The sequence below is a fragment of the Ammospiza caudacuta genome, chromosome 3 (assembly GCF_027887145.1).
Source record: "Ammospiza caudacuta isolate bAmmCau1 chromosome 3, bAmmCau1.pri, whole genome shotgun sequence".
NCBI lineage: Eukaryota > Metazoa > Chordata > Aves > Passeriformes > Passerellidae > Ammospiza > Ammospiza caudacuta.
The window spans coordinates 51,498,239-51,523,091 of record NC_080595.1 but is presented as its reverse complement, the minus strand read 5'-3'; the positions used below and the strand labels follow the sequence as shown (position 1 = coordinate 51,523,091).

Below are 24,853 nucleotides of genomic sequence, written 5' to 3'. Positions count from 1 at the left end.
ATCTCAAATATCCATCAGAGTAGATGGAATTACAGAAGCGATATGATAGAAGGCAAGTAAGGATGCAATTTATGTACTGGTAATGAGCATGTCACTCTGTCAGTGGAGTAAACCATGTCTTCTGGTGATGTAGCCTAATCTTGTAGGAACTGTTAAGAAGGTGCCTGGATTGAATTGAAGGAAACATCAGGTTAGTTACATGTTGAAGTGATTGCATAAATCATGTAAAAATTAGAAATTCCTTAGAATCATTGTTTGTAATTTTACTTTGACATCTAAAGACCTACAACACATTAAGGAAACCTCAGTTTTGAATATATGTATTACCTGCTCCTCCTGTAAATCTTGACCATCCACTAACAGTGCCTGAGTAATGATTTTCCTAAAAACATAGAGACTGAAACCCCTTCAGATTGAGATAAATATTATGAAATCATCTCATACACAAAAATGTATCTATAAAAACTATAAATAGTAAGGAATGGAATAAATTGACAAAGGGTCAGATCTGAAGTATAACAGATGTGAATTTTACAGGCCTAAGTACAACATTGCACTTCAGTATTGAGTAACACAGATATTTTCATTAGATGCAATAAATTTTAATGCACAGTTTAATAGCTGACACTGCCTTATTCTGGTCCATCATGACAGTGGTGGGACAAAGGTGCAAAGAAGCACGTGAGATAGTGAGGAGAATGCTGCACAACCTCCTTCTCATGTTTCCATTGTGCAGTTCTGCTGTCATTCCTCTCTTTTTCCTTACGTACTCTCCCCTCCTTGTGCATCACAGCTCTTCATCTCTTGTCACTGGTAGTGACCAGCAGTCTGAGACCCACAGTGCACAATTTGCAACAACTCCTTGAGCTCTTCCAAGACATCCATGCCTTTCTTCTCCCATGCTACAGCTCTGCACAACAACTACATGGACATTTGTATATTATTTGCTATGCTGGTTGTGTAGATCAGTGCTGCAGAGCCCTGCCAATTCAGATTTCAACAACAAATATAAGCACCTGTCATTCTATTTGCTGACCCAAGCTGAATGTGCAGGAATGTTGGTGCAGACTCTGCAGCAGCAGGTGTGTCTCTGCCATGAATGTCCCTACAGCCTGATGGCATCCTTATATAAGTGCTAGTCATGCTGTTCCATAGGTCTTTTATTATGGATGCCCTGTGTGCCTGCCAAAGACCACACAGGCTTCCAGATGCAGAAACTCATCTATCAGGGTAGGCATGGTCCATCAGGATGTTTCTGAAATGCATGAATTTACAAACAGTAGACAGTTCACCTCCAGCTGTGGTTCTGGCGAGCACTAGCAAAGCTTTTTGTTTCCTGGAGCTGACCAGCTAATTGACACACACTCTTAGTTTCTGTCTTGTTTACGGCTTATTCAAACCAAGCTGCAGAAAAATAAAAACCTCACCTGCAGCTGGGAGTCCTCCTTAGGATTGATCACCAGTGCCGATTATTGTGGGAAAAAAAATCACAGATGTTTGTTTGGCAACAGCTCTAAGTCTAGAAAGCTTGAGCAGTTTCCCAGCAGGCAGGAAAGATTCCAAAACTTACTTGGAGCTGTGGTTACACTGCCCTGTCCAATACATTTGAGTAGAACAACCTGAATAAGATTAGTCCAAAAATGTTTCCAAGTTTCTTTCTATTTAAGGCGAGGAAATGTTTGGCTAGGGCTCAGTCGATCCTGACTGCAGTGACTAAGCACCTTAAGAAGTTCTCAGGAAGCTAAGCGTGCTTCTTAGACTTCAAAGTCTGGATTGACTGACTTTCAAAAGCTTTAGTGCTGTTAGAGGCCAAGCAGGGGATCTTGAGGTCGCTTCTGATGATCCATTTCTCATATATGCTGAGTATTGCAATAATTACCAAAAAATTTACAGGGTGTGCAAATCCCCTGCAGCCTTCTCTGGACACAACCAGTAACACTTTTGGGGCTTATGTACAAATTAATGACAAACACCATATATGGACCTTTCACTTCATTACCTACCCTCTTCTCTTGATTATTCCAACAAATTTTAGAATACACTATAATTGGGTGGCCTTTTACTCATTCTGGCTCATGCGGGACTGCAATCACTCCTTTCTTCTTCAAGGTAACACTGGTGATATATCACCCCACAAAAACCACCAACCAACCCCCTCAAAAACCAACCAAGAAGGCTCATAAGCACAGTGATAACTGCACCCTACAGTCATCTGTGAAGTTATTGTGAATACCTTGAGGCAAAAGACCCAACAAGTCTGACCTACACTAACTGATGGTCTGTGGGCACAGATATGCAGAACGCTTCATGCCCCATTGTCTCAGGTACCTATTAGGAACAGTGGCTGTTCATGTGGTATCTGTAGAATATCAATCAAGAAATGAGCAAGTGATTCCCTCTCTCATTTTCTAGGAGCCTTAGATAACAAGACCAGTAAGAAATGACAGGCAAAGAAAACATAAGCCATGTAGCAACAGCACTGCTGGGGCCTAAGAAACTTGTGAACATTTAACACTGGCTCTGTCCCAGCTGGACCCTGTCACAGTTGAGTACAACAACGTTGCACACTAGGGGGTCTCACTGCTTCTTGTCCAGCTGTGCAAGATACTGGGCTTTGAACTGGGGTATAAAACGGGCAAGTGATTTCTGACACTGGAGGCCGGAAGGTCTGAGTGGGCAGCATGAAGGAAGTTAAGCAGAATGGTCTTGTTTGTAAAACAGGATGTGGTTATTGTGTAAGTGCTGGAGGGCCCAAAGAAGCTCTCAAATACAGCACCTAAATTCAGAGAGATAAAGAGGGTATTTACTGAACTATAATATTAAAAGGCCTTTTACTGTTCCAACTGATGTCCCAGTGAACCCAACAAATTTTTTCACTAATTTGCTGGACAAAAGTTTTTGAAACATTTTCACAGGAAGAGCTGCAGTCCCAGAGAACATAGATTCCTTGAATGGCATTAACCTGAAAGCATGAGGAAGAGCAACTCATGTTGGTCCAACCAAGTGTATATTGTATCACTTAATGTTTGCATGTATCGATACAAGGTTGCAATAATGAATGAGGTGCTCCTCTTAGGCACTAATATAAGCTGAAAATCAAATCCAATATTTCTTCTAAAATGTACAGTACAAATAAAGAATGCATTCATAGACCAAATATACAGAAACTAAGAAAAAGGAAGAGACTGCAGTATGCAAAAAGAGAGCTTTTAATGTCTTTTAATTTGTCACCCAGTTTTGAGGGGGTTGTTGCTGTGATTAATATTCCTATTAAAAAAATCAGGTTAGTTGTACTATCAAAGTTGTATCTAGGAGTGTTTGCAGAGCCTGGCCTAAAACACACTGAACAGAAGGTCTCAAAGGGACTATACCTTACATTCTTAAAGTTATACGTGTACCTGTCTTTACCTGTAACAGCTTATATTTACCATTCAAAAATGGCCAAGTTCTACCAGCTTCCTTCCCAGTTCAGTGTGTTATAATAAAGATGTGTGAATAGATGGGAAAATAGACATTACTTCTGTAACGTATACACAGTTAGCTAAAATATCTTACAGATAATTATCATATCATTATATTCATCTCTTAAAATTAAGTTGATTTTCACATCAGATATTTACTGAACCTCATTTAAATTTACTTCTTTCTTTTTCCTAGGACTTTTGTCATCTTTGGAAGCATTCTTTCACATTTTACCAAGATGATTTTAGGAAATGTCCAACATTTCTGTCCCAGTAATGCAAGGAACAGCTCTGTAAGTTCACTTTGCAAGAATATGTGAACTGCCTTGGTTTCTTTCAAATGCCTGTACCTCATATACCTGCTGGCAATACAGCTGTAAATTAACAAGAACTTACATGTCTAAGAAGAGTTTGTGGGATTTTTTACTTCTGAGGTTATGAAGATGGCTGCATCGTAGCAAAACCACTGCATTCGGGTTATGCCCATCCCTCAGTGCACTAGGGCACTGGACACTAGGCTAACACAGCGTGCCGGGCCTCAGGCTGGAAACACCACCTGAAAGGACCATTTTCCAGCCTGCAGAGTCTTCTACTGCTAAGGCATTCATGCTGAGGCTAGGAAATGTGAGCCAGCGTCCTGATTCACATCTCTACAAGTTTTCCCTCCAAAAGGGATTGATCAGTTAATTTTAGCTGAAAAGAAGTTCAATAACGTGTCACAAATAATTATGACCTTCATGAATAAAGAAACATGACTAAGACGGAATAATATCTACTGCCTGACCACTGACTATCTCAAACTGCAAGCTCGCAGTAAAAAAAGTAAAAGCAAATACAGAATACTCTACAACAGTGGCTATCAGAACGAAACGCTTGGCTCTGTGCCACCTGTTTAAATTGGTTTTGCAGCCGTAAAAATGAATGGAAGCACCTTCGTAATCCCGGCGCTCGCCTTGCGATGGCAGAGCTGGCCGCGACTCCGCCGGGCGGTATTGGGCAGCTTTTCCGCAGCCTCTGCCCAGCGGCACAGCGAGCGCTCCGGGCCGTGCCCGCGGAGCCAGCAGGGCGCTCGGGGTGAGCGGTACAGAGGGAATCGCGCCGCTCCTCCGGGCGCGCCCGCAGCCCCGCCGCCGCTCCGCGCTGTCCCCGCTCCGGCGGCCGCCCTGCCCGGCCCGGCCCCACCGCGGGATCGGCCGGCTCCGGCTCCGGCTCCGCGCCAGCCCCGCCGCCCGGGACGGCGATCTCCCGCGGGACGCCACGCGCGGGGCCCGGCTCCGCCGCAGCCACCGAGCGCCTCCAGCGCCGCGCCGGCGGCAGGGACGGCGCTAACAGCGCTGCCCGCGGCAGCCTCTGCCCGCCGCCACCTGTTACCTGCCGCCGCTCCGCCCCGCCGGAGCACAGCGCTCGGCCCGGCCGCCCCGCCGCGCCCCGCACGCCGCCCCGGCCCCCGCACGGCGCGGGGGGAGCGGCGCCGCCACATCCGGGCGCCGCCGCTCTCAGCGCGCATGAGCGGCCGCCCCGCCGCTACCGGGCCGGGAGCCGCGGTACCGCCGCCGCCGCTCCTCCTCCCCGGGGCGCTGCGCTCCGCGTTGTCAGGCAAGGGGGAGCGACCGAGAGGCGGGGGAGGCTCCCTCCGCGGCAGGAGGAGGAGGAGGAGGAGGAGGAGGATGGTTGTGGGGGCGGGCGGCGGCAGGCGCTGGCAGCAGCCGGGAGAAGCCCCGCTGGTGACTGGCTGGCGGCACACGCAGCTCTGAGGAGGAGGAGGAGGCGGAGGGTGCCGAGCCGAGCCGCGGGGGGAGAGGCTGCGGCGGCGGGAGGGGAGCGGCACACGCGCGCACGCACGCGGACGGGTGACAGTGGCGGGGGCCGTGCGGGGGGCGCGGAGCTCCGCGGGGTGGGGTGGCGAGGCGAGGCGCGGCAACCCGCACAGCCCCGGCGGCAGCGGGAGGGAGGGGCGGCCGGGGCGGGGCCGGCTGGGCCCGGGGCGAGCCGCGTTCCCCGGCGGGCAGGGCGCGGGGCGGCCGCGGGCGGCGAGCGTGGGACCGGCGGCGGTGGCGGCGCTCGGGGGGCTGACCGACTCCTGTTTGCTTGGCTCCAGTCTCCGTCTGCGAGCCCGCGGGCCCCGATGAGAAGCGCTGCTGCGCTGCCGGACTGACGCCTCGCCGCCCTCGCCGCGGACGAGGAGGAGCGCGGCGCCCCCGGCCGCGGCCGCCCCTGCACCGCCCTCCCGGCGGGGGCTCGTCTGCCGCCTGCGGGGCGGGCGGCGCGGCCGTGACAGCGCGGCGGTGGCGGGGCCGGGGCAGCGGGAGCGCCGCCGCCGAGGACCATGAGGAAATTTAACATCAGGAAGGTGCTGGACGGCCTGACGGCGGTCTCTGCCGTCGCCTCGGCGTCGTCCGCCGCGCAGCAGCAGCAGGCGGGGAACCGGGAGACCGAGATCCAGGAGACGCTCCAGTCCGAGCACTTCCAGCTCTGCAAGGTGAATGAATGCTGCAGCCCCGAGCCGGCGGGCGGCCGGGGAAGGGAGCGCGCCGCCGCGATGGGCGCTGCGGGCTTCGCTCCTCCGTGCCGACCTCGCCGAGCCTGCCCGCCGCTCCTGTTTACTTGTTTGGGTTGATTATTTTCGGGGGCGAAGACGGGAAGAGAGCGGTGGGTGTAGCTGTACAGGTCTTGCTGGATTTCTTTAGTCATCTTTCTTGGAGAGTTTCGGGTTTTGTCGTCGTCTAGGCTCTTTCATGCGAGTAACCCTGACAGTGTTCACTAGGGCTTCGTAGAAAGAGTTGGATGGATGGGGGAAGGAGTGATACTTAGCTGTGGTGCAGATCTGATCGTCCCGGCGTTTGAGCAGAAGCCTCTGCTAATGGGCCCGAAGGACAGGGACTCTGTCCCTCTGCATTATTTGGAAATCATTTATCCTGTTCCTTTATGCCTGAAAAAGGCTTTCGATGTTTGTGGTGGTGGTTTCACTGCAGTGTGTTGCCAAGTTGGTGATGCTGCTATTGCAAATCCTATCTAGAAAGGAAGTTCCCGTTTATTTATTTGCTTGTTTTTTTGTAGGGTAGGATAACTGCAGCTTGTGTCTGCACGGTTCAGAAAATGATGCAGCGAATTAACCAGCAGCTGTATCAAGAGGAATAAAAGCTGATTGGAATATCAATAGTCATTTTTATCTTTGCGGTGCACTCATGGCCTAACTTGACATGGATGAGCTTGTTTGTGGACTCTCCTCGGTTTTTTGTGTATTGCAGGCATTTCTGCTGCCTTCAGGAGCTGCTCATGAAGAATGTGGAGAGGAGCAGAGCTGTTGCCAGTTAGATTTTATTCAGTTGTGAAATGCAGAAAGTTGTGGGATATGCCTGCAACTTCAGTGAAGTACAAGGACTATATCAGAAGCTTGCTGTGCATTTATGAGGTCATGAAACACCTCTGCTTTAAACTAAAGCCTTAGAAATGGAAAAGCTGGCATTTGTATGGCTTAGGATGTGAGCATTTAGAGTGGAAGTAAGAGTAGGTGACACTTGTATTATGTTTTCAGTTCTGATTAATTGCAGCCTGAGAAGTTTTAATGGAGTTATTGCTTGGTCAATTACCAACTTAGTCCTGGCTAACCAAAAAAGCTAAATGTGCCAATAGCTCCATATTAACAAAGAATCCCATGGTTGAGGGGGTTTGACTTTGTTCATTCAAGTATTTTTTTGTTTGGTCAATTCTGGGACTGCTTTTTCTATTTGAGGGAAGTAGAGGATGAGAGATTGATTCTGTCAAGCTCAAGTTGCTATTTTTTTTTTCTTTACTGAGCTGAGAGAGGTTGCACTGTCATGTTGGGTCTGTTGGATTGAAATTGAAGTGATTCTCAGAAAAGCAAGTCAAGTAGTTTATAATAGTTCTGATGATGTCTGGCTTTGTTGTCAAACTTGCTAGGAACATCTCAGATTTTAATAGTTTAATGTCTTTGTTAGAGCTGAAAATAAAATTACTCAGGTAATGAGGTTGATGAGAAAATGAAATGCTGAGTTGATACAGTCTTTATACAGAAGAAATGTAAGATTCAAATTAAGTTTTAGAAAGTCTGACTGTCTCTTGATGCTTGAAGATGAATGAGTAATTATGACTATAAAATTTTTTGTGACTGGTTCGTGTAAGGCAGGTGATTTTCTCAGTCTATGATTAAATTGCTTTGTAGTTCCTTTTAAAATTGTGAGTAACATTGAATCCTCTTCTCTAACATACAGTCTTGATTCTGTTTGTTTTTGGTATCCTGCTTGGCCCATTGTTACTGCGCTGCTCTGACTTGTCAGACTGTACGCCACGGTTTCCCCTACCAACCTTCAGCCTTGGCATTTGATCCGGTTCAGAAAATACTGGCCATTGGGACTCAGACTGGAGCACTAAGGCTGTATCCTTTTGTGTTCTGAAGTAGATTTAGTGCACCTCACACAGGTGATGTCTTGATTCAGCTGCTGGAGCCATTCAGAAGTCTGGTGGGAGCCAGTTTTGCAGGAGGGGAGTAAAGCAGCAAGCTCTCTTTGCTGTTGGTGGGTGGCTTGATTGTTCTTTGTGTCAGTTTAAGTTGTGTAAATCATGTGAGGTACGGCTGCTCAGTTGCCATTATCTCAAGGTAATAGATAAATTTTGTAGAGGGTTACTAGTGTGCTGACAATTTACAGCAGCTGACTGCAACTCTAAAGAGAGACGTGGGCTGAGCTCTCTTGTGTTGTTCTGCTCTATCCTCTGGGGTTGAAACATTCTGTGCTGCTTGGTGAGGTGATGTTTGTTTGGTTGGGGTTTTTTTGTAGGGTTTTTGGTTGGGCTTTTTTTGGGTGGTGGGCTTGTTCTTAAGATAAACCTTGTAATACTCTAGTGACCTGCTACTACTTCTGTGTTGCCAAATGAGGGTTTCAAGTGGGGGCAGTAAAAGGTACAGGGATTGTATCTTGCTAAAAGCTTCCGAGTGACAGGGAGAAGCGGAATGAATTTGTGAAGTAAAGCACTAGTAACCCTGCTTCTTTTTGTTCACTAAAAAGTGAACTACCCATATGTTTATAGCCATATGGTACCACAGCCATATGCTACTATCCAAGCCATGTAACAACATATGTGTTTAAACTTTTACTTTTTAGAGAAGTGTCCTGTAGAGTCTTTAATCCACGCTGCTGTTGTCAGAACCTTTACTTGTCAGCATAAGAGAATGAATGGAATTCTTTGTTGTCCTGAAATGTCCTGATTTGTAAACATTATGGGGAAGGCTTAGGCCATCTTGCTAGAGAAATTGATTTAGTCCTCTTTAAATTGTAGGTAAATCTAACAATTTCCTTTGGTGTTTATATTAGTCTTCAAGTAGACCTTTTTTTTTTTCTTTCTGGTATATCACTACCCTGTCTATAAGGTTAATTGACATAAGGGGGTTGATTTTTAAAAGTTGAGAAACTAGAACTGAAAAACTAGATTTCTATTATGAACTCTCCAGATTTTTTAACTCAAGAGCGAGAGGATAGGGGTAATAATGCAATGTTCTTAATGCTATATTTGAAACTACACTTAATTTAATAAATTTTCTTTTTTAAGAGGTTATAAAGTTGACTTAAATGAAGAGTGAACTGTGTGTGGGTGGTGTTAATTACTCTCATATTGGTAGAATAGATGAGAAAGCAAAAAGAGATATAGAAGTTAGAAGTTGGTTTGGAGGCAAAGAAGAGATCAAAATGTTTAGAGCTTACTCACCTGTAATTTTGGGCAACATGATGTTGCAGTTTGGGTAACGATGACTCAACAAAACCTGTTTCTGGGCACTCATCCATGGCTACACACACCTGTGAATTCTTGGAGTAGGAATTGCTTTCTAAATAATTGAGAGAGAGGTATTGCAATATTGTTTGGAAAGAAAGCATTACTGTGAGAAAATGACAGAAAATGTGTTTTCTAAAGGAGGGGAAGAAGTTTCATGCAGAGGCTGAAATGTTAGTGCTCCTCTAACTTGATGAAGATAAATATGCTTCTTAGTACTTTGATACAGCTCTTGATTCTTGGAAGAGCTGATTAAAAGCCCTCAGCTGACAGAGTAGCCCTGTAACCAGACAGCACTGCAGGATTTGCATCTCCTGTGATTACCTCCTCATTGTGATGGAGGAATGCAGGCAGAAGGAATAGACTCAGACATATTCCCAATGTAAAAGCAGCTTCTTGCTTTCTGCTGGTTTGAGAAGAATGGGTCAGAGTGAGGCTTGCAAGAAGTGCTTATTTCATTCTATTGCTCAAAGATAGAGCCAACCCTCAGGATGCTCTGCTGCTAAGGTTTTTATGAATAATAAATTATGCGCAAGGGTTCATTAAAGTGGGATCCACTTACTCTTTAAAGCTGCAAAAGTGGTTTTAATTGAAATGAGGTGTGGACTAGAAAGACTGAGTGTCAGTAAAATGTTATTCATTGAAAAATCATAAAAGTGCAATAGAAGGCAGTCTTAATTTTCTTCTGTGTTCATGTTGTGAGAGTATAGAAGTAAAGGAATGATAATGCTTCTTTCATTGCCTACCAGCAAATGGGAGGTGGGTATTAGTGTTTTCCTTATGTCTTCAAGTATAGGTACATCTTTTAATGCTTTCTTTTGCAAGTAGTCTGAGTAATGGAGAAACAAGTTTGGGGGTTTTTTTGGAAAGGGTATTAAAAGCAAAATATTCTTAAATCAAGGAGCAAGAACCTGTTTGAGATGCCATTAATATATGAGGAAAATAGTGTTACAGTCCTGATTTGGCTTTGGACTATTTATCAGACTCTTTCCAGAGATTCTCTGTATTTGATCAGTCTTCAAATTGGGTGTTTTAAATTCCGAACCAGTATTGTTCAGAGCAGGTTAATGTGAGGAGTTTTCTAAATCACACTCTTATTCTTCTTTATGAGGCCTCTGTAACCACTACTGGAAGAACAGAGTGACTTCTTATACACAAGTGCTAAATGTTTGCAGTACTGTTAAAATTATTTAAAAATAGAACTGAAGCTTTTTCTGAAGAATCAAAATCTGTGGTTACAAGTATACTGCCAGTTAAATGACGTCTTTTTTATGGATAAATATACTGAACATCAACACTTTATTGAATTCTCTAAATCCACAAATTGTAAAAATGAAAGTGCCTAAATTATGAGTTTCATGTTGCACTAATGGGATTAGAAGTGGAATTGCTACTCTGTTAATATTTTTTGCCTCTAGGCTGGATGGGTGTAGTTGGTAACATAGTATGCCAGAGGGGCAACTTTGCCATTCTACGCCCCTAAGCAGCAGTTGGTTGTAGATCGTGCAATTTCAAGTCCATAAAAATACTAGGAAGAGACTGCTTTTAAAATGTAAAACTTTAACCTTATGAGTCAGGAAAGTTAGTTGGGGATTATTCACGGATGTAACTTGAGCAGTATATCCCTTGCATTCATTTTAAAAAACTTGATTAGTTACTAAGAAACATTTCTAACTCTTGTTTAGCTAGGAGATTTAAAACCAAGATTTTTGGAGGCAGACAGATCCTTAATTGGAGAAGTATTTCCCTACCCCAAAAATAACAGATTTAGCTATTAACAGCAAAAGTTCTGTTCTGTTCTCACCTATGAACATCAACCTGGTTACTGTGTATAAGGAAAAGTACAAAGTGAGTAGCGTAGTAGAGTAGAAACCTTGAGCAGCCTGATGTGACCCTCTTCCTGCCACTAGGATCTGTTCAAAACAGTTAAGCTGTTGGACTCTGTTTTTGCTGTTGCAAGGGAAATGTAGGGATGATGTAGACACGTGGGCAGAAGCACTGTGCTGAGTGACATGAAATCTCAAATGGTTCCTCACGAGTAGTGGCACTCACCTGGACATGCTGGTCCAGTTGTTCCTCTGAGTTTGTGGTGTGGCTGGAGGATGCTTGTTCCAGCTGTTTGAGGTGTGTGAGTCTTGGCTGGTGGCCTGCTTCCTGCGTGGCAATTCTGCCTCAGGCTTCCTCTCCTCTGTGCTGGATTTTTTGGATGTGATCCCCACAGGGAACACTTGTGCTCACTATTGATTTCAACTGCTATGGTCAGTACAAGCTGCTGGTGGCCTCTGTTGTCACATCAGGTCAGCATCTCTGGTTTTCTCCATACTTGGAGGGGTTTAGCTGCTGTTACCAGGGTGGCTTTCACCTTTTGATCCACTGTCACAACATGTGAGATATCAAGTAGTTAAAAATTCCTCTGTGCTTTGCTTCTTTTCTGTGCCTACCTGAACCATTACAGTATGACATACAATCCTTGGTCTTAAGAAAGTTTTGTGCATAATTGGCTGTGCTTTGTTTTCCTAGCAGGTATCAAAACCTTCTAATGAGCTAGAGTTCAGTTTATCTGCTCAAGGTTTAACTTGGTGTAATCAGTTAGACTTTACCCCGTGACGTCCTGACAGTGCTCAGTGCCATAAGTAACAGCCTTGCTCCTGTGCTCTTCATTGCTTTTGCTCTTCTATTCAGAAGGCCCTCTGGAAGCCCAATGTGATCTGAGCAGGGGGGTGTGTAAACTCTGAAGAGGATAGAGGAAGATGTAATGAGCTTTTTCAGGATATTTTTTGCCTTTAAGATGGTGCTTCCTCGGAAGTTTTAAGTCCAGGGCCCTGTACAATTAATAATAGTAGTCAGCTGAGCTTTTTTATTTGCTTTTATAAGGTAGAATAATCTTTGAAGCTAAAGCAGAAATATTAAAGGAATTCTCCTGGTCCCTGCTGTTAAACTCCATCTTAAACAAGTTTCTTCATTTCTCTGCACTTAAATTTTTCTATAGCAAAACTAGGACAGTATATCAAATTAGATGTTTTGTGATAATCTCCCAACATAAATACAATATCTGCTAGTGTTTTGTGCCTTAAAAATATACATTTGTAGCATGAAGTTCAGCCTCTCTTGATAGAGCGAGTTCTAGAAAGGAAGACCATTTTCACTAGAAATAATTGAAAATGAAGGGAAGACCTGTAAGAGTAATTATTGTACCTTCCACACAGACCAAATTGTGCCTCTGACTCTTTATTCCCAAGCAGAATAGGTTATTTAATTAAAGTTTGGCTTATTTTTTTTTTCCTCTTGCAAACCAAGTTCACAGGAAGGGGAAAAAATAGATTGTTCATCATTCCAATCATTAAAAACCTGAAGATTCCAATTGTCCTGAATATCAGTATCTGTTAATTTCCCCACAGTCTTTTCAGCACTAAAAGATGGCTTATGTGAGCAAATGGCTGAAGTTTTTATGTGTTTGGAGTGTATAAAGCTTGTTTTCTATGATATCCATTCTCCAGCCTTTTTGAAAACTCACATTTTTTTTCTTGTAATCAAAATAGCTCAAAGCCCTGGGTATGTGGTTCTATGCAGTCAGTTTCTGATGAAGTGCTTGTTGCAGCATCTGGATAGCTTTGCTGTAGATATATACTACAAAATTCAAGCAATTTGGTAAATTCTCTGAAGCTCTAACAAAACAGCATTTCCAAGTTGTGATGTGATTATAGCCATTAAAATTATTTTTCCTTTGTAAGGCAGTCTGGCTGATTATGTTCCTTATGGAAATATCAGCTTGAGATATTTGTATGTTGGGGTTTTTGCTTTTTGGTTATTTTTTTATTGAAGTAGTTCTGTACTTGCTCTTCTCTGTAGTAGCTCTACACTGGCAGTAGGACAGTGGCTGGAGTTGTTTAGAGTATGCAAAGATTTCAGCTCTTTAAACGGAGCATCCAACTGATGTTGGCACGTCTTCAAGTGAACCCAGATGAAGCTGGGTGATCCTTTCTGACCTAAATCACTCTGTAATTCTGTTGATTCTGTGAACACACCAAATTTGAGCTGAACTACTCTTTTGTGGATGGTCAGGGTCTTTTGGCATTTGAACACTGAAGAAAATGGTCTCAGCCCTTGTCACTGGTGTTCTGGACTTTGAATAAATATGCCTGTTTTGGGAGGAGTACTTTGTAAAGCTATTAAAAATATTGCAGCAGTGCCATGTCAGAGACACACTGATTATTTATTATTACAAAAATGTTTACTGTCTACCTTGCCACTCAGTTCACACAGAGTAGTTCAAACAAGAAAACTGCTTTGCTCAAACCATATGTTAATCTTGTCACATTTCTGTTTCTTTTAACACTACTGCATTTCTTGTCATATCATCCAGCACTTTGTTCACGTGGCTATTGTTATCTTAGTGAAAAATTCCCATCCTCTTAATAAAGAAAAACAGCTACTTTTGGGTATTCTGAAATGAAATAGGGCCAAAATGGCATGGTGAGGCATGTATCACCTGAAAGTGCATGGAATTAAAGCAACTGAGTCCTACACAGAGAAAGCTTTGACTGAATTCTTTATAATAAATAGGATGATGTTGTTTTTAAATCTGTGGTTTTACTTGTTGGGAAACTTAGTGTGCTGGTTTTGGCTGGAATAAAGTTAGTTTTCTTCACAGTAGCTGGTACGAGGCTGTGTTTTGGATTTCTGCTGGAAACAGTTGTGATAATGTGGGGATGTTTTCCTTATTGCTGAGCAGGGTTTTTACAGAACCAAGGCCTTTTCTGCCTCTCACTCCACCCTACCAATGAGCAGGCTGGGTGTGCACAAGTAGCTGGGAGGGGACACAGCCCAGGACAGCTGACCCAAGGGATATTCTGTGCCATATGATGTCAATCTCAGAATATAAAGCTGGAAGAAAAAGAGGAAAAGGGTGTTTCAAGTGGTGGCATTAGTCTTCCCAAGTCAGTGTTATGCATGAGGGAGCCCTGCTTTCCTGGAGCCAGCTCCAGCCCACCCATGGGAAACAGTGAATGAATTCCTTGTTTTGCCTTGCTTGTGTGCAGGGTGAGTTTTGCTTTGTCCATTAAACATTCTTTATCTCAAACTGTGAATTTTCTCCCTCTTCCAGTTTTTCTTCCACATCTCACCAGAGGCAGTGAGCAAGTGTCTGTGTGGAGCCCAGTTGCTAGATGGGGTTAAACTGCAACAATCCTTTATGACACTCAATGTGCAGCTCAAAGGATTTAAGATAATGACAAGTTTGACTGGAATGTGCTAGATTGAATGTATAGCTGTAATTGCTGATTAGCTATTAATTGGCAGGTGCTTGTCAGGAGCCTTGCTTGCCTGACTGTACATGAGAGTCCAGTGCTCATTAGTGGCTGGTTTTTGCTCTCCCTGCTGCTGTGCTGCTTTATCAGCTGGCTGAGCTGTGCCTGGGAGCACTGTGATAACAGCAGCAGGGATGTGCCGGGCTGGCAGCGCCCAGGGACTCGCTGTGTGTCTGTCCTGCTGGCCTGGGCTGGCTGGGGCTGTGCTGGGAACTGCACTCCAAGGGACCCATGGATGGCTCCACATGGGAGCAGCTGGATCTGTGTCAGTCAGGACAATCTGGAAGTGGCTGTGGCTGTGTCAGTGCAGCAGCAGGAACCTCTGAAGGGATGGAGCCCAGGGATAAGGCTGTGCTGCAGCAGGTGGATACTGACACATCAGTGCCTGTGGATAAATCCATGCTGGAGCACCTGAAAGCGTTTGGCCGTGGATAATCCCACATGAGAGCAGGTGCTCCCCTGGAAGGACTGCAGCCATGGGTAAAGCCATGACAGAGCAGGTTTATTCCTGAAGGTGCTGTCAGTAAGGCCATGCTGTAGCAACTGTGGCTGTGGGGAAGCAGCAGGTCTTCCACTGGGAGCATTATTGCATATACTTTGATTCTACTAATGCAACTTCTAGTAGTAATTCCTTTTGCTCAAGAATACTTGAAGTATAGCTGTATTAAAACTCATAATCTAAAAAAAAATTATGATTTAACCTTCCCTCTAGGTATTTTTCTGACAGAGCAGAAACTTAATGGATATAGCCTTGGAGCTTCAAACTTGCTGGGTCATGGGGAACGTGGGGAAAGAAATATTTGGACAGCAAGCAAGCAAAGTTTGTAAGGCTGCAGGTTGCTGTAGCATTAGCATAGATTGTTTCCTTGTATAATTTTGTTATTTGTGAAACTCTGGGGTGGTATATGGATTGTGCCACCTGATGAGGTTAGGCTAAACTAAAGAGGAAATTGGATGGCTGGAGCCAGGCTTATGCTTTCAGACTTGTGATACACTGCTCACTGATCTACACTTAGATCTTAATTTGGCATTTTACTAGATTTATGCTTTCTTGATCACTGTGGAATGGCTTTTAGAACTGAAGTAGCATTATTGCTGTGGGAAATGACCACTTTTAGTCAAGTCACATCTGGAAGAATAGAAGCAGCTTAAGATGAGATGTGATAAAGAAAGCATGAAGGCACAAATCAATGTTGCAAACCCTTCCTAACAAAACTTTGTTTCACAGAAATTTTGTGACTGCATTAAACTTCTAATTGTCCAGGTCCTTTTGTTGCACAAAAGTTTCAAAAGACAAAGGTAAGACAATGAATTTAAGGTGACTAAGTTGGCTTATCTATGTAGAAACTCAGTGAGAAACAGAACAAAACCTGCAAATTATTACATTCAATATGAAGATAAACAGAACTGCAGGACCTGGATTTTGGGAACAGTTTGCTTTACCCTTGATCTCAGCTATCTGCTAATGGTTTTACATTTTGAAAAATATTGGAGTACCTAATAGTTTTGAGAGAGTTAATACTGTGGTAATCTTTAATCTGTTGGGTCTTCCCTCTTCCTCTTCCTGCTCTCAATGTGCCTATCTTAAAGTGCACCATCAAACTTATCATTGTTTTTTTTTGAAAAATTGTGGTTCGTGATCCTGCGAAGTTCATCTCCTTAAGTAGACAAGACTCTGCTTTCCCAGAGATGCAGTTCTTTAACATGTAGTAATTTGTAATTTGTCTGCCAGCCTGAGGAATAGGTGTGTGTTACTTTTGAGGCAAAACTGCATTGCTTACCCACTGCCTGTGTGCTGTCTGCCAGCAGCTTTTGGAGTTCCCTTGTTTTGCTGACCCGTATGTTTCAGTTGTGGTGTTGTAATTGGTACTTAATGCCAGTCAAGTGCAGCCTCTTAGAATTCCTGATAACTCAGTGACCCCATTCGTGTCAACGCTTCTATCTTAGGCACTTGGTAATTGTGCAGCTTACATGTTTATCAAAGGAAGCACTCTAAGTTACCACCACTGTTGGCTCTCAGTGCAAATACAGATGAAGTTCTAAAGACATAATTTAAATCTTTGTCAGTGGTATTTGTATCACTGAATTTAGACACATTAAAATAATGAAGGTCTTGGAAACAGCTGAAACAAATATTTCGGAAGAGAGGACTGGTAGAGTGGTATAATGCCTTATTTAGTAAATTTCTAAAATATGTAGCAGCTCTCAGCCTCTGGGGACTCATACAGAATCCTGATTCCTTGTGATTTTTACAGTTCCTTTATGAAATTACTTTTTCTGTGGCTGTTGTTGAGTTCTGCAACAATGATGTTCAGTTTAAGACTGACACAAATGAGAACCATTTTGTCTTCTCTCCTTTTAAGAAATTCTAAAACTGGCTTTGTGTTGAGATCTGTACAACTGGATGACGTCCTTGGTCTGTGTACTACTTATTTTAACTTATTAGCTTTGTGCAATGATTCAGTGTATTTTGAATCCCTAAGCTTTGCTTAAACAAAAAAATGTAGTTATTGACGGTGCTTGTATTGAGGCAACTCTATCAATTGCTGAATTAAGATTGATTTTTAATACTGTATTAGTAAAAAATTTTTTTGAGTATCAGGAGTAGGTCATGCATAGTCTTTCATCCATAGTCTTAGTATTATTAATCCTAAGATTAAGTAGTTCTAATCTTACAGATTTTTACTTGAGAGTTTTGAGATTTTTTTATTTTTTATTTTTCAGTTACTTAATGCATTCCCCCCCTGCTCAAACAGACCCTGCTAGATTACATGATTCAGGATTGTGTCCAGATGGCTTCTTCAAAAAATAAACCCAGAAGTTTTTGTAATAATAATGATGCAGATTTTGTAATACTTGAGAAAGGGCAGTCCAAAGTGTTGCAGTTTTCCAAATCAATTATTTGATTGCTATTGTACAGAGAGAAGTTTACAGCTTGATAGAAGTAATTGAATGTTACTGTATTTGCCAGTTTTGCTAAATGTCTAGGATTTTGTTTTATAAACAACTTAAAAAGGTAGTAACAAAACCTGATTTATGTTTAGGAAACCTGAAGCTTAATTTTCTTCTGGATTTGACATAATAATAGTTCACAGTAAGTCTTTAGCCTGTCCTCCTCAAACCACACAGTGCTCTCTCAAGCAGTGCTGGTGGAGAGTGGAGGCTAGGTTCTCCACCAAGAAGGCTAAAGATCAAACTCACCCTTTTCTGAGCTGTCTCTCACAGATTCTCCAAGAATTAATTGTTATTTCCTGCTTTATATTCTCATGTAAACTGCACAGGAGTTTAGCTTTGGAACTTTGTAAACCAGGGAATTAAAGAGAGGGTGCGGATCCAAATGAAGCAATATGTTTGTACTTCTGCTTAGTGAGCTATTATTTTATTTTGTGTGATTCATATTATTTAAGTAGGGGTTTGTATTTTTTTAGCCTCTTGAAACTGCTGTCTGGCTTGTACTCTGTATGTGTACAAGTAACGTTATTAGATTTTTGGTTCACATAATAATGATAAATGTAGCTCTTCAAGAGTAGCCAACTAAAGAGGTAATCCAGTTGGTGTCCAATGTTTTTGATAACAGTTTCTACTATAGGCCGTCCCTCTTTCCCAGCTAGTAACAATGATTCCTAGTCAGTAGCAGCAGATGGACCTATTTGCATTTTCCCACTTGCTCATTAGGGAAAAAGATGGAATACTAATTTTTTTTTGTGATCACTTAATGTTCAATTAATAGTTTCAGCGTGCCTTAGTTTTTTAGCATATGCTCTATCCAGTCATACTACCTTGTTAAACAGAGCAGATGTTCGTCTTCACAGTTGAAAAACATTCTTAACTGGACTTTGTAATGTTGATGTTAGAGGTACAGTTACTAAGCTTTAGTGATGCTTATGAATATGGAGAATGGGCTGCAAAACAATAACTTGCCTGATGTTCCCTTTTATATGTGTTCCAAATCTGTGTAATAAACTGATGCAGTAAGATTACCTCCACAGCCAGCCCTAAATGTCAGATAAAAAAGAAAGTCACAAAAACCCCCCAAACTGGCATGGTGTATATCCCCTCATTCTTTGAAATAATAAGGTGGAAAATATAGCCTTTTTGAAAATTCTGGTGAGTTACTAACTGGGATGGAGAGAGATCAGGTAGCCTACATGTCAAAAGCAATGTTAGTAATTGCTTGTTAGTAATGTCCCCATGTTTTCATAAGGGCTGTTTGTCAAAGGAAATAGAGTTCAAGTAGCCACTGACAAAGAATGCTACCATTTTCTTAAACCTTTGTGCTTCTCTATCTTTAAAAAAAACCTAAACAGGGGTATAGGTCCACATTTTTTTTTCAATTACCCTCAATATATATGGCTGCCTAGGATATGACAGCTATACCTGTTTTCTTACAGACTTGGTCCATGGAAGTATTGCAAATATAGTCTCAGTTATGTTAATAGTCAAAGGGTTAGTAAAAAAAAAAGGGAGGGGGGGAATTTGATTTATACATATTTTAGAGGAGAGGCAGCAGGAGTTAACTTGTACAATCCTATTCCTTACCTGAGTAGCAAAGGACAAAAACGACATTTGAACTCTGGCAGTTTAAAAGAATTTTTTTTCCCATATGAATGCTCTGCCAATAATTTCCAGATCAAATAAATGGTGTACTGGATTTAAGAAATAAATAATTAAAAAAAAAAAAGGTAAGGAGGAAGTGGCATTTTTGCTACTTATTGACTTATTGCCAACTTTACTGACTTTTGATGATCTGTTCCTTATGTTGGCACTTCCCAGTGAGAGAAGGAGCACATCAAATGATGCTGACAGTGAAGTTTGATATTTAGAAGCTGCAATTTTATATCTTAGCATATGACCAGAAGCACATCTTCATTTCAACTCAGTACTTCATGTTATCATCATTTTTTCGACACAATTTATTTTCTTTCTGGTTTGTTAGTAAGGAAACACCTTTGCTACTAAAGCTGAAAATTGAGATGCCTGAACAGCTGATGAAAAGGTATTGATGCTATGGTAAAAAGTAAAAAGCCAAGACTGTTGCAGTGGTGCAGTGGAGAGTTTATCAAGGAAGCTGTTGTGCAGACGGGAGTGCGATGGTCACACTGCCATCTGAGGATGTTCTCTGCCTTCAGTTCTTTGTCTGCAGTGGAACATACTGTTGCAATGCCAACACAGGCTGGGCAAGTTCAGAAAACAATGCCCTTGAGTAAGTTTTAAAGGAGAAATGCTACTCTGTGCCGTTTCTAAGCGGTCACAGTGTGCTACCAGAGTAATTGTAAGCAATTTGACAAAGAAGATACTGCTAATGCTTGCTATTTTCATATACCCAGTATGGACTGGCATTTCTAGAAGTGTAATCTCACTTGCTGTAAAAGACTTATACAAAGAGGCTATTCTTGCAAAATATTTCTGAAAACATATTTCATGTCAAACTTGAATTATGCAGGCTTTGAGTGCATTACAGGTAAAATATTTAAAAGCATAGTTTGAAAGGTTTTTCCACACAGTTCATTCTACAAAAATACCACCCTAAAAGTTTCAGAATACCAGAGAATTTGCTACCTGTCTTTATTTGCTGTAGTACAGACAATAACTGTAAATTATACAACTGTAGGTAATTTGGGAGAAGTTCACATTTGATGAAATTAAACTCAGTTGTGCATACTTGTTAGTGTTGTCTTAGTGTTTTAATGGACAATACGTAAAGATGATCAGTGTAAGTGAATTCTGTATGAATGATACTGAACTGCTATAAATATGTAATTTTCAACTTCTAACAAGAAATTTTAAACATATTTAGTAGTCTGAGTATCTTAGCTCAGTGCTGCTCACAGCTATTATTTGGTATATTAGATCTCTGGCTATTTTTTTTTTTTAATAACTACTAATAAATGCCATTCAGTGTACTAATTTTCTTGATATTTGACTGGAACACTGGAACGTACCAGTCAGTCACAGTGGTTTTTAGTAAAATAGGTTTAATCCTGGATTTTTTCAACAGGCCACTTATTAATATTTTTTCCTTTATTTTTATTCATGGAGATTTTATTGTTTCTTTTATAGTTGCTGTTTTTTCTTAGTAGAAATTTTGGGTAATAGAAATAATTTCTACTTTTTCTTTAAAATATTATCTTTAAAATTTTCAGCATCTCTATATGACTGGTTTCTTTTTCTCAGAAAATAATTCTTAAAAATACTTATCTTAGTTTTTCAAGTGTTCTTTATAGTATAGCGGATTTTCTGGTAGAAATAATTGTAGCCCTTGTCAATGAATAGTTTCTAGGAATGTAACTGTCCTACATCTCTGGTGATCTGGGGTGAATGATGTAACTCTTTCCTCTTCTCTGCTTCGAGATGATTGAGTTTGTGCATGGATGTGGTTTGTGAGGAGGGGTGAGGCTTGATGGTGTTGAAATGTTTTTATCCTGACTCTGAAGTCTTGTACCTGACAGTGAATTTGAAGACTACTAGTTCTCTGCAGACCCACCAAGTTTAGGGTGTTGAGCAGACTGTGTGTGTATCTGAAAAATGAGTAGTATTCAGACTTTGGGTTGCTGTGCCTAAAAGGTATCAATTGGGAGTCCAATTTTACAGTCCTTTGTTGCAAAAGAAGTAGAGATGCTTTGCAGGTGAAACACTTTCAGATTTGTAACGCTTCAAAGAATTAAAGTAAATCTCCATGTAGTTAGCCAGAAAAGGTTCCTTAGCTTTTTCTCTGAATACATATGCGACTTAATTTTGTTCTGGTGGAGTTCTTTATCATCAGGAAGACTAATGCTCTTTTTGATTTTTTGTTTTTAATTTTTTTTTTTTTTTAATTCACATAGAGCTGTTGGACACTGTAAATACACTATGGGATTACTTGTTCCTGTTTCATTGCCAATCTGCCATGCTGACATTTGAAAGAAGTAGTAAACTTTAAACAGTACCTTGTAAAGGTAGTATTTATTCTCTTCAAACTTTTCTAGTGAAGTCTTGGAAACAGTCGTTTTCTCCCATGTTTTTTGTTTAGTTTTTTTTCCTAGTGAATGTTTGAGGAGCACCACAGGTGACTTGTCTGACATGTACCAACTCAGATGTTCCAGTTTACAGTTCCAGTTTACAGCTTCTAGGACGTTGTAGCTGCCTGACAACTACATGTTTTCCTCTCAGATTTTTGATGGAAGGTGTTATAGAAGTGAACTTCCAAAATGAATTCATTTAATTTTCTCTATTGCTGAGTAGAAAAAGCTATCTGACACTCAAAACAGTGAACACTGAACTACATTGCATAAATGGAAGTTCTGACTCAAAGCTGGTCTGAATTGATGGGGCTACAATGCCACATTAATTTTAATGATCTGGATTTGGTGCTTAGAAACTATCTTGAGGTTGGATGAAGGGTCCTGTTCCAGGCAGTGTTTTTCTTTTGTCTGAGCCCTTGGATATCTTCAAGGGCTCAGACATTTCTGAAGTGCCCTTTTTCACAGCTGGAAGCTTCCACAGAAAAGGTAGGAAACCCTGTCTGTTTGACATTTGTAACTACAGGCTTTAACATTAAAACCTCAGTAAAGCTCTGGACTGTGGTGATAGTCTTCCTCAAACAGCAAGTGATTTTCTTTTTCATTTTAAATTTCCTGTATGGGGTAGTACTGTGATTAGTGGTGATGATCAAGGTTACTTTTTTGGAATACCCATAATTGGTAGGTTTTATATTTTAACTGAACAGCAGACATTCACTTTCTTGTAAGTGATTCTTGTGCAAATATGTTGCTGAAAATTCCAGTGAGACCCAAATTACTTGAAAAAAGAGTTGAAACTTAGTTTTGTACTTTTAACTACAGTCACTTTGTAGGCAATAATTTTGAGGAAACTGGCTGTATTCTTCTTCTAGCACATCTCTGTGCAGACTTGCTCTTTAGATTGTCATCTCTTTACTATGGTAAAAAAAAGTGAGAGGAACATTGGAAATGTGAATGTGTTCTCTTGGCATTTGGCATGCAGGGTGGTAGTGAAGGAGATGTAAATTCTTTGTAGAAAAGAAAAGCTCTACTGTTTCTGCAGCTTTTCCTTTACTATGCAGGAGTGTACATAAATGCTCAAATTTCTTTACAAAACCAATGCCCTGAACCTTTCCTTTCTCCTTTTCAATCAGAGATCTAACTATAAACCTTCAGTGCTTGTATTTTTTATTGAGACTGTCTTATGATGCAGAAATATTGCTAGATATTTCTGTTAAGGTGCAGGATTGTGGAAAAAACTTAAAAGTTCTGAGCAGCAACACAGTTTGCTCTACATGGCACTTCTTTAAGTTCCTTTGGAACTGGAATGGTTTCAGTTATGTGAAGTGAATTGTAATATATGGACATCTATAATTTTGGATACTTTTATCTAGAGGAAAGACATTTTCACTGTGAAACTTGCTGCCATATGACTCAATCTTGTAGTAGTATTACATGTCTGTTGTAACTCTTAAGTGCTTCCTGTGACTGAGCAGAGCCTGTATTTTAGGATATTGAGGAAATGCTTTGGATGGGATATGGGCCTAATCTGGCTCCCTCCCCACCTTTCCATATTCTTTTCTCCACTCTTTTCAGCTTCATATTTTCATGAAATTTATGACAAAGTATTATCTGAAGATTTCTTTTCCTTCAGTCAAAGTTGATTGAAATAACTCTTTAGACTCAGATTATTTGTTTGTTCTGCTAATAAACCAATCATTCTTGTAATACCAGGGCAGATAAGCACTGCCTGAAGTATCAGACATCACTTGGAATCTCCAGCCAAGCACTGGAGTAAAGTGAATAAGAGATGGGGAGATTCTCTAAAGGCTCAGAAAAAAAGTCACTGAGGGTACAGTTGGAAGGTAATACCTCCCTCCATCTTGTAGTTAAAGCACCTGCTAGGAAAAACTGCAAGAAAGATGTACAGGAGAAGTACCTTGGACTGTGCTTTATCTGTTGATAATCTGTTTTTCTGTTTTCCATCTTGTTGTAGTCTTAAACTGGGCCTTGGGTTCTTGGAAATCCCGTAACACTGTTTGAATTATCCACTTCCTAGCACTAAGAAAAACCCTTGGGATTGTGAAACTCACAGCCTGTGCAAAACAGTAGCTCAGAATTTGTACTCCTGTGGGAACTCCTGAGCACTGCCCAGTGCTGCATTTCTTGGGGCTGAGGAAAGGACCCATCTGAAGTCCTCAAGTACACAGAGAACGAAGCAAACTACAGGACCTAATCTGGCACCTGCAACAAATTTTAAGAGTTAAGATGGAATGGGTAGGGTTATTTTTAGGGCTATGCTTTATAACTTAATCATATTGAAGACACGTGTTGTAATGCCAATTTTTGAAATCTGGCAATTTATGTTTTGTTAGTGACCAGTTGTCTTTTTGACACTTAAAAAAATCAGGCTGAATAATGCAAAACATTTACAATTGATCTTGAGCTACTGCATTTAATTTTAAAAATAAATTACCATCATGGATTTGAGGAGATGTGAATTAAGGTTGCATAAGTAACTTCTAGGGACAATGTCAACCTTTCAATATTTTGTGTCAAATTTGATTTCTGGTAAATACAAACCATAAAAATATTACTTTTTGCAACACTGGTATGCAGCCATTTTTGTGGTGTGAACTGGAGCTCTGTATAATAACAAAAATGCCTCATCAAAATAGCTAAGTAAAATTACAACTATTTCCACAAAACAATGATTTCTTTTAATGTTTTGGCATGTATTTTTCCATGTTCTGTGAAACGCATGAAAAAATGCAAGGCACTCTAATGAGGGAGCATTGTTTTTTGCATATTTAAAATAAGAGTTTGAGCTCCATGGTACCCCTTGTTTATGCAAGGACATCGTTTCCTCTCTTGATTTTTGTGGAATAGTGCCATCTACTGAATTTTTGGAATTGTACCTTAGTTTTCATTTGTGGTGGTAATTTTGAGCAAACCTATAAAATGGTCACTACTGTTTTGATAGCAGTGAAATAGCAAGTTTCTCAGTCCTTTGGTGATAGGCAAAACTAAAAATTGTGTTGAAGTGGAACCTGAGGAGGCTTAAGCTAAGATAAAGTGAAAAACACTATCTTAGAATTACAAAATACTTAAAGTAGCAATTAAAGGATGGCTGTGATTGCTCACACTTAAGGCTAATTTTAACAATTTTTTAGTGTCATTTTGAATGAGACTATTTAGGAAGCCTCTACGTCTGCTTTGAGCAGATGAGGGAAATTTTGTCCCAAGACCCATTTATTTCATTATGTTTGAATTACTAGGGTTTAGAGACTGCTAGCTGAAATACTTAAAAAGCAATAGCAGCTTT

General features: G+C 41.3%; 1 protein-coding gene across 5 annotated transcripts in view; it reads left to right on the top strand.

Moving 5' to 3' along the window:
• Positions 1-5,709: 5,709 nt before the first annotated feature.
• Positions 5,710-24,853, top strand: part of STXBP5 (syntaxin binding protein 5) — a 104,423-nt gene continuing 85,279 nt past the window's right edge. For all 5 annotated transcript variants that reach the window (XM_058800799.1, XM_058800797.1, XM_058800798.1 and 2 more), the window contains exons 1-2: positions 5,710-5,940; positions 7,760-7,857. In XM_058800799.1, the coding sequence (XP_058656782.1) occupies positions 5,788-5,940; positions 7,760-7,857 (251 nt within the window). In that variant the 5' untranslated portion in view covers positions 5,710-5,787. The remainder of the gene's footprint in view (positions 5,941-7,759; positions 7,858-24,853) is intronic.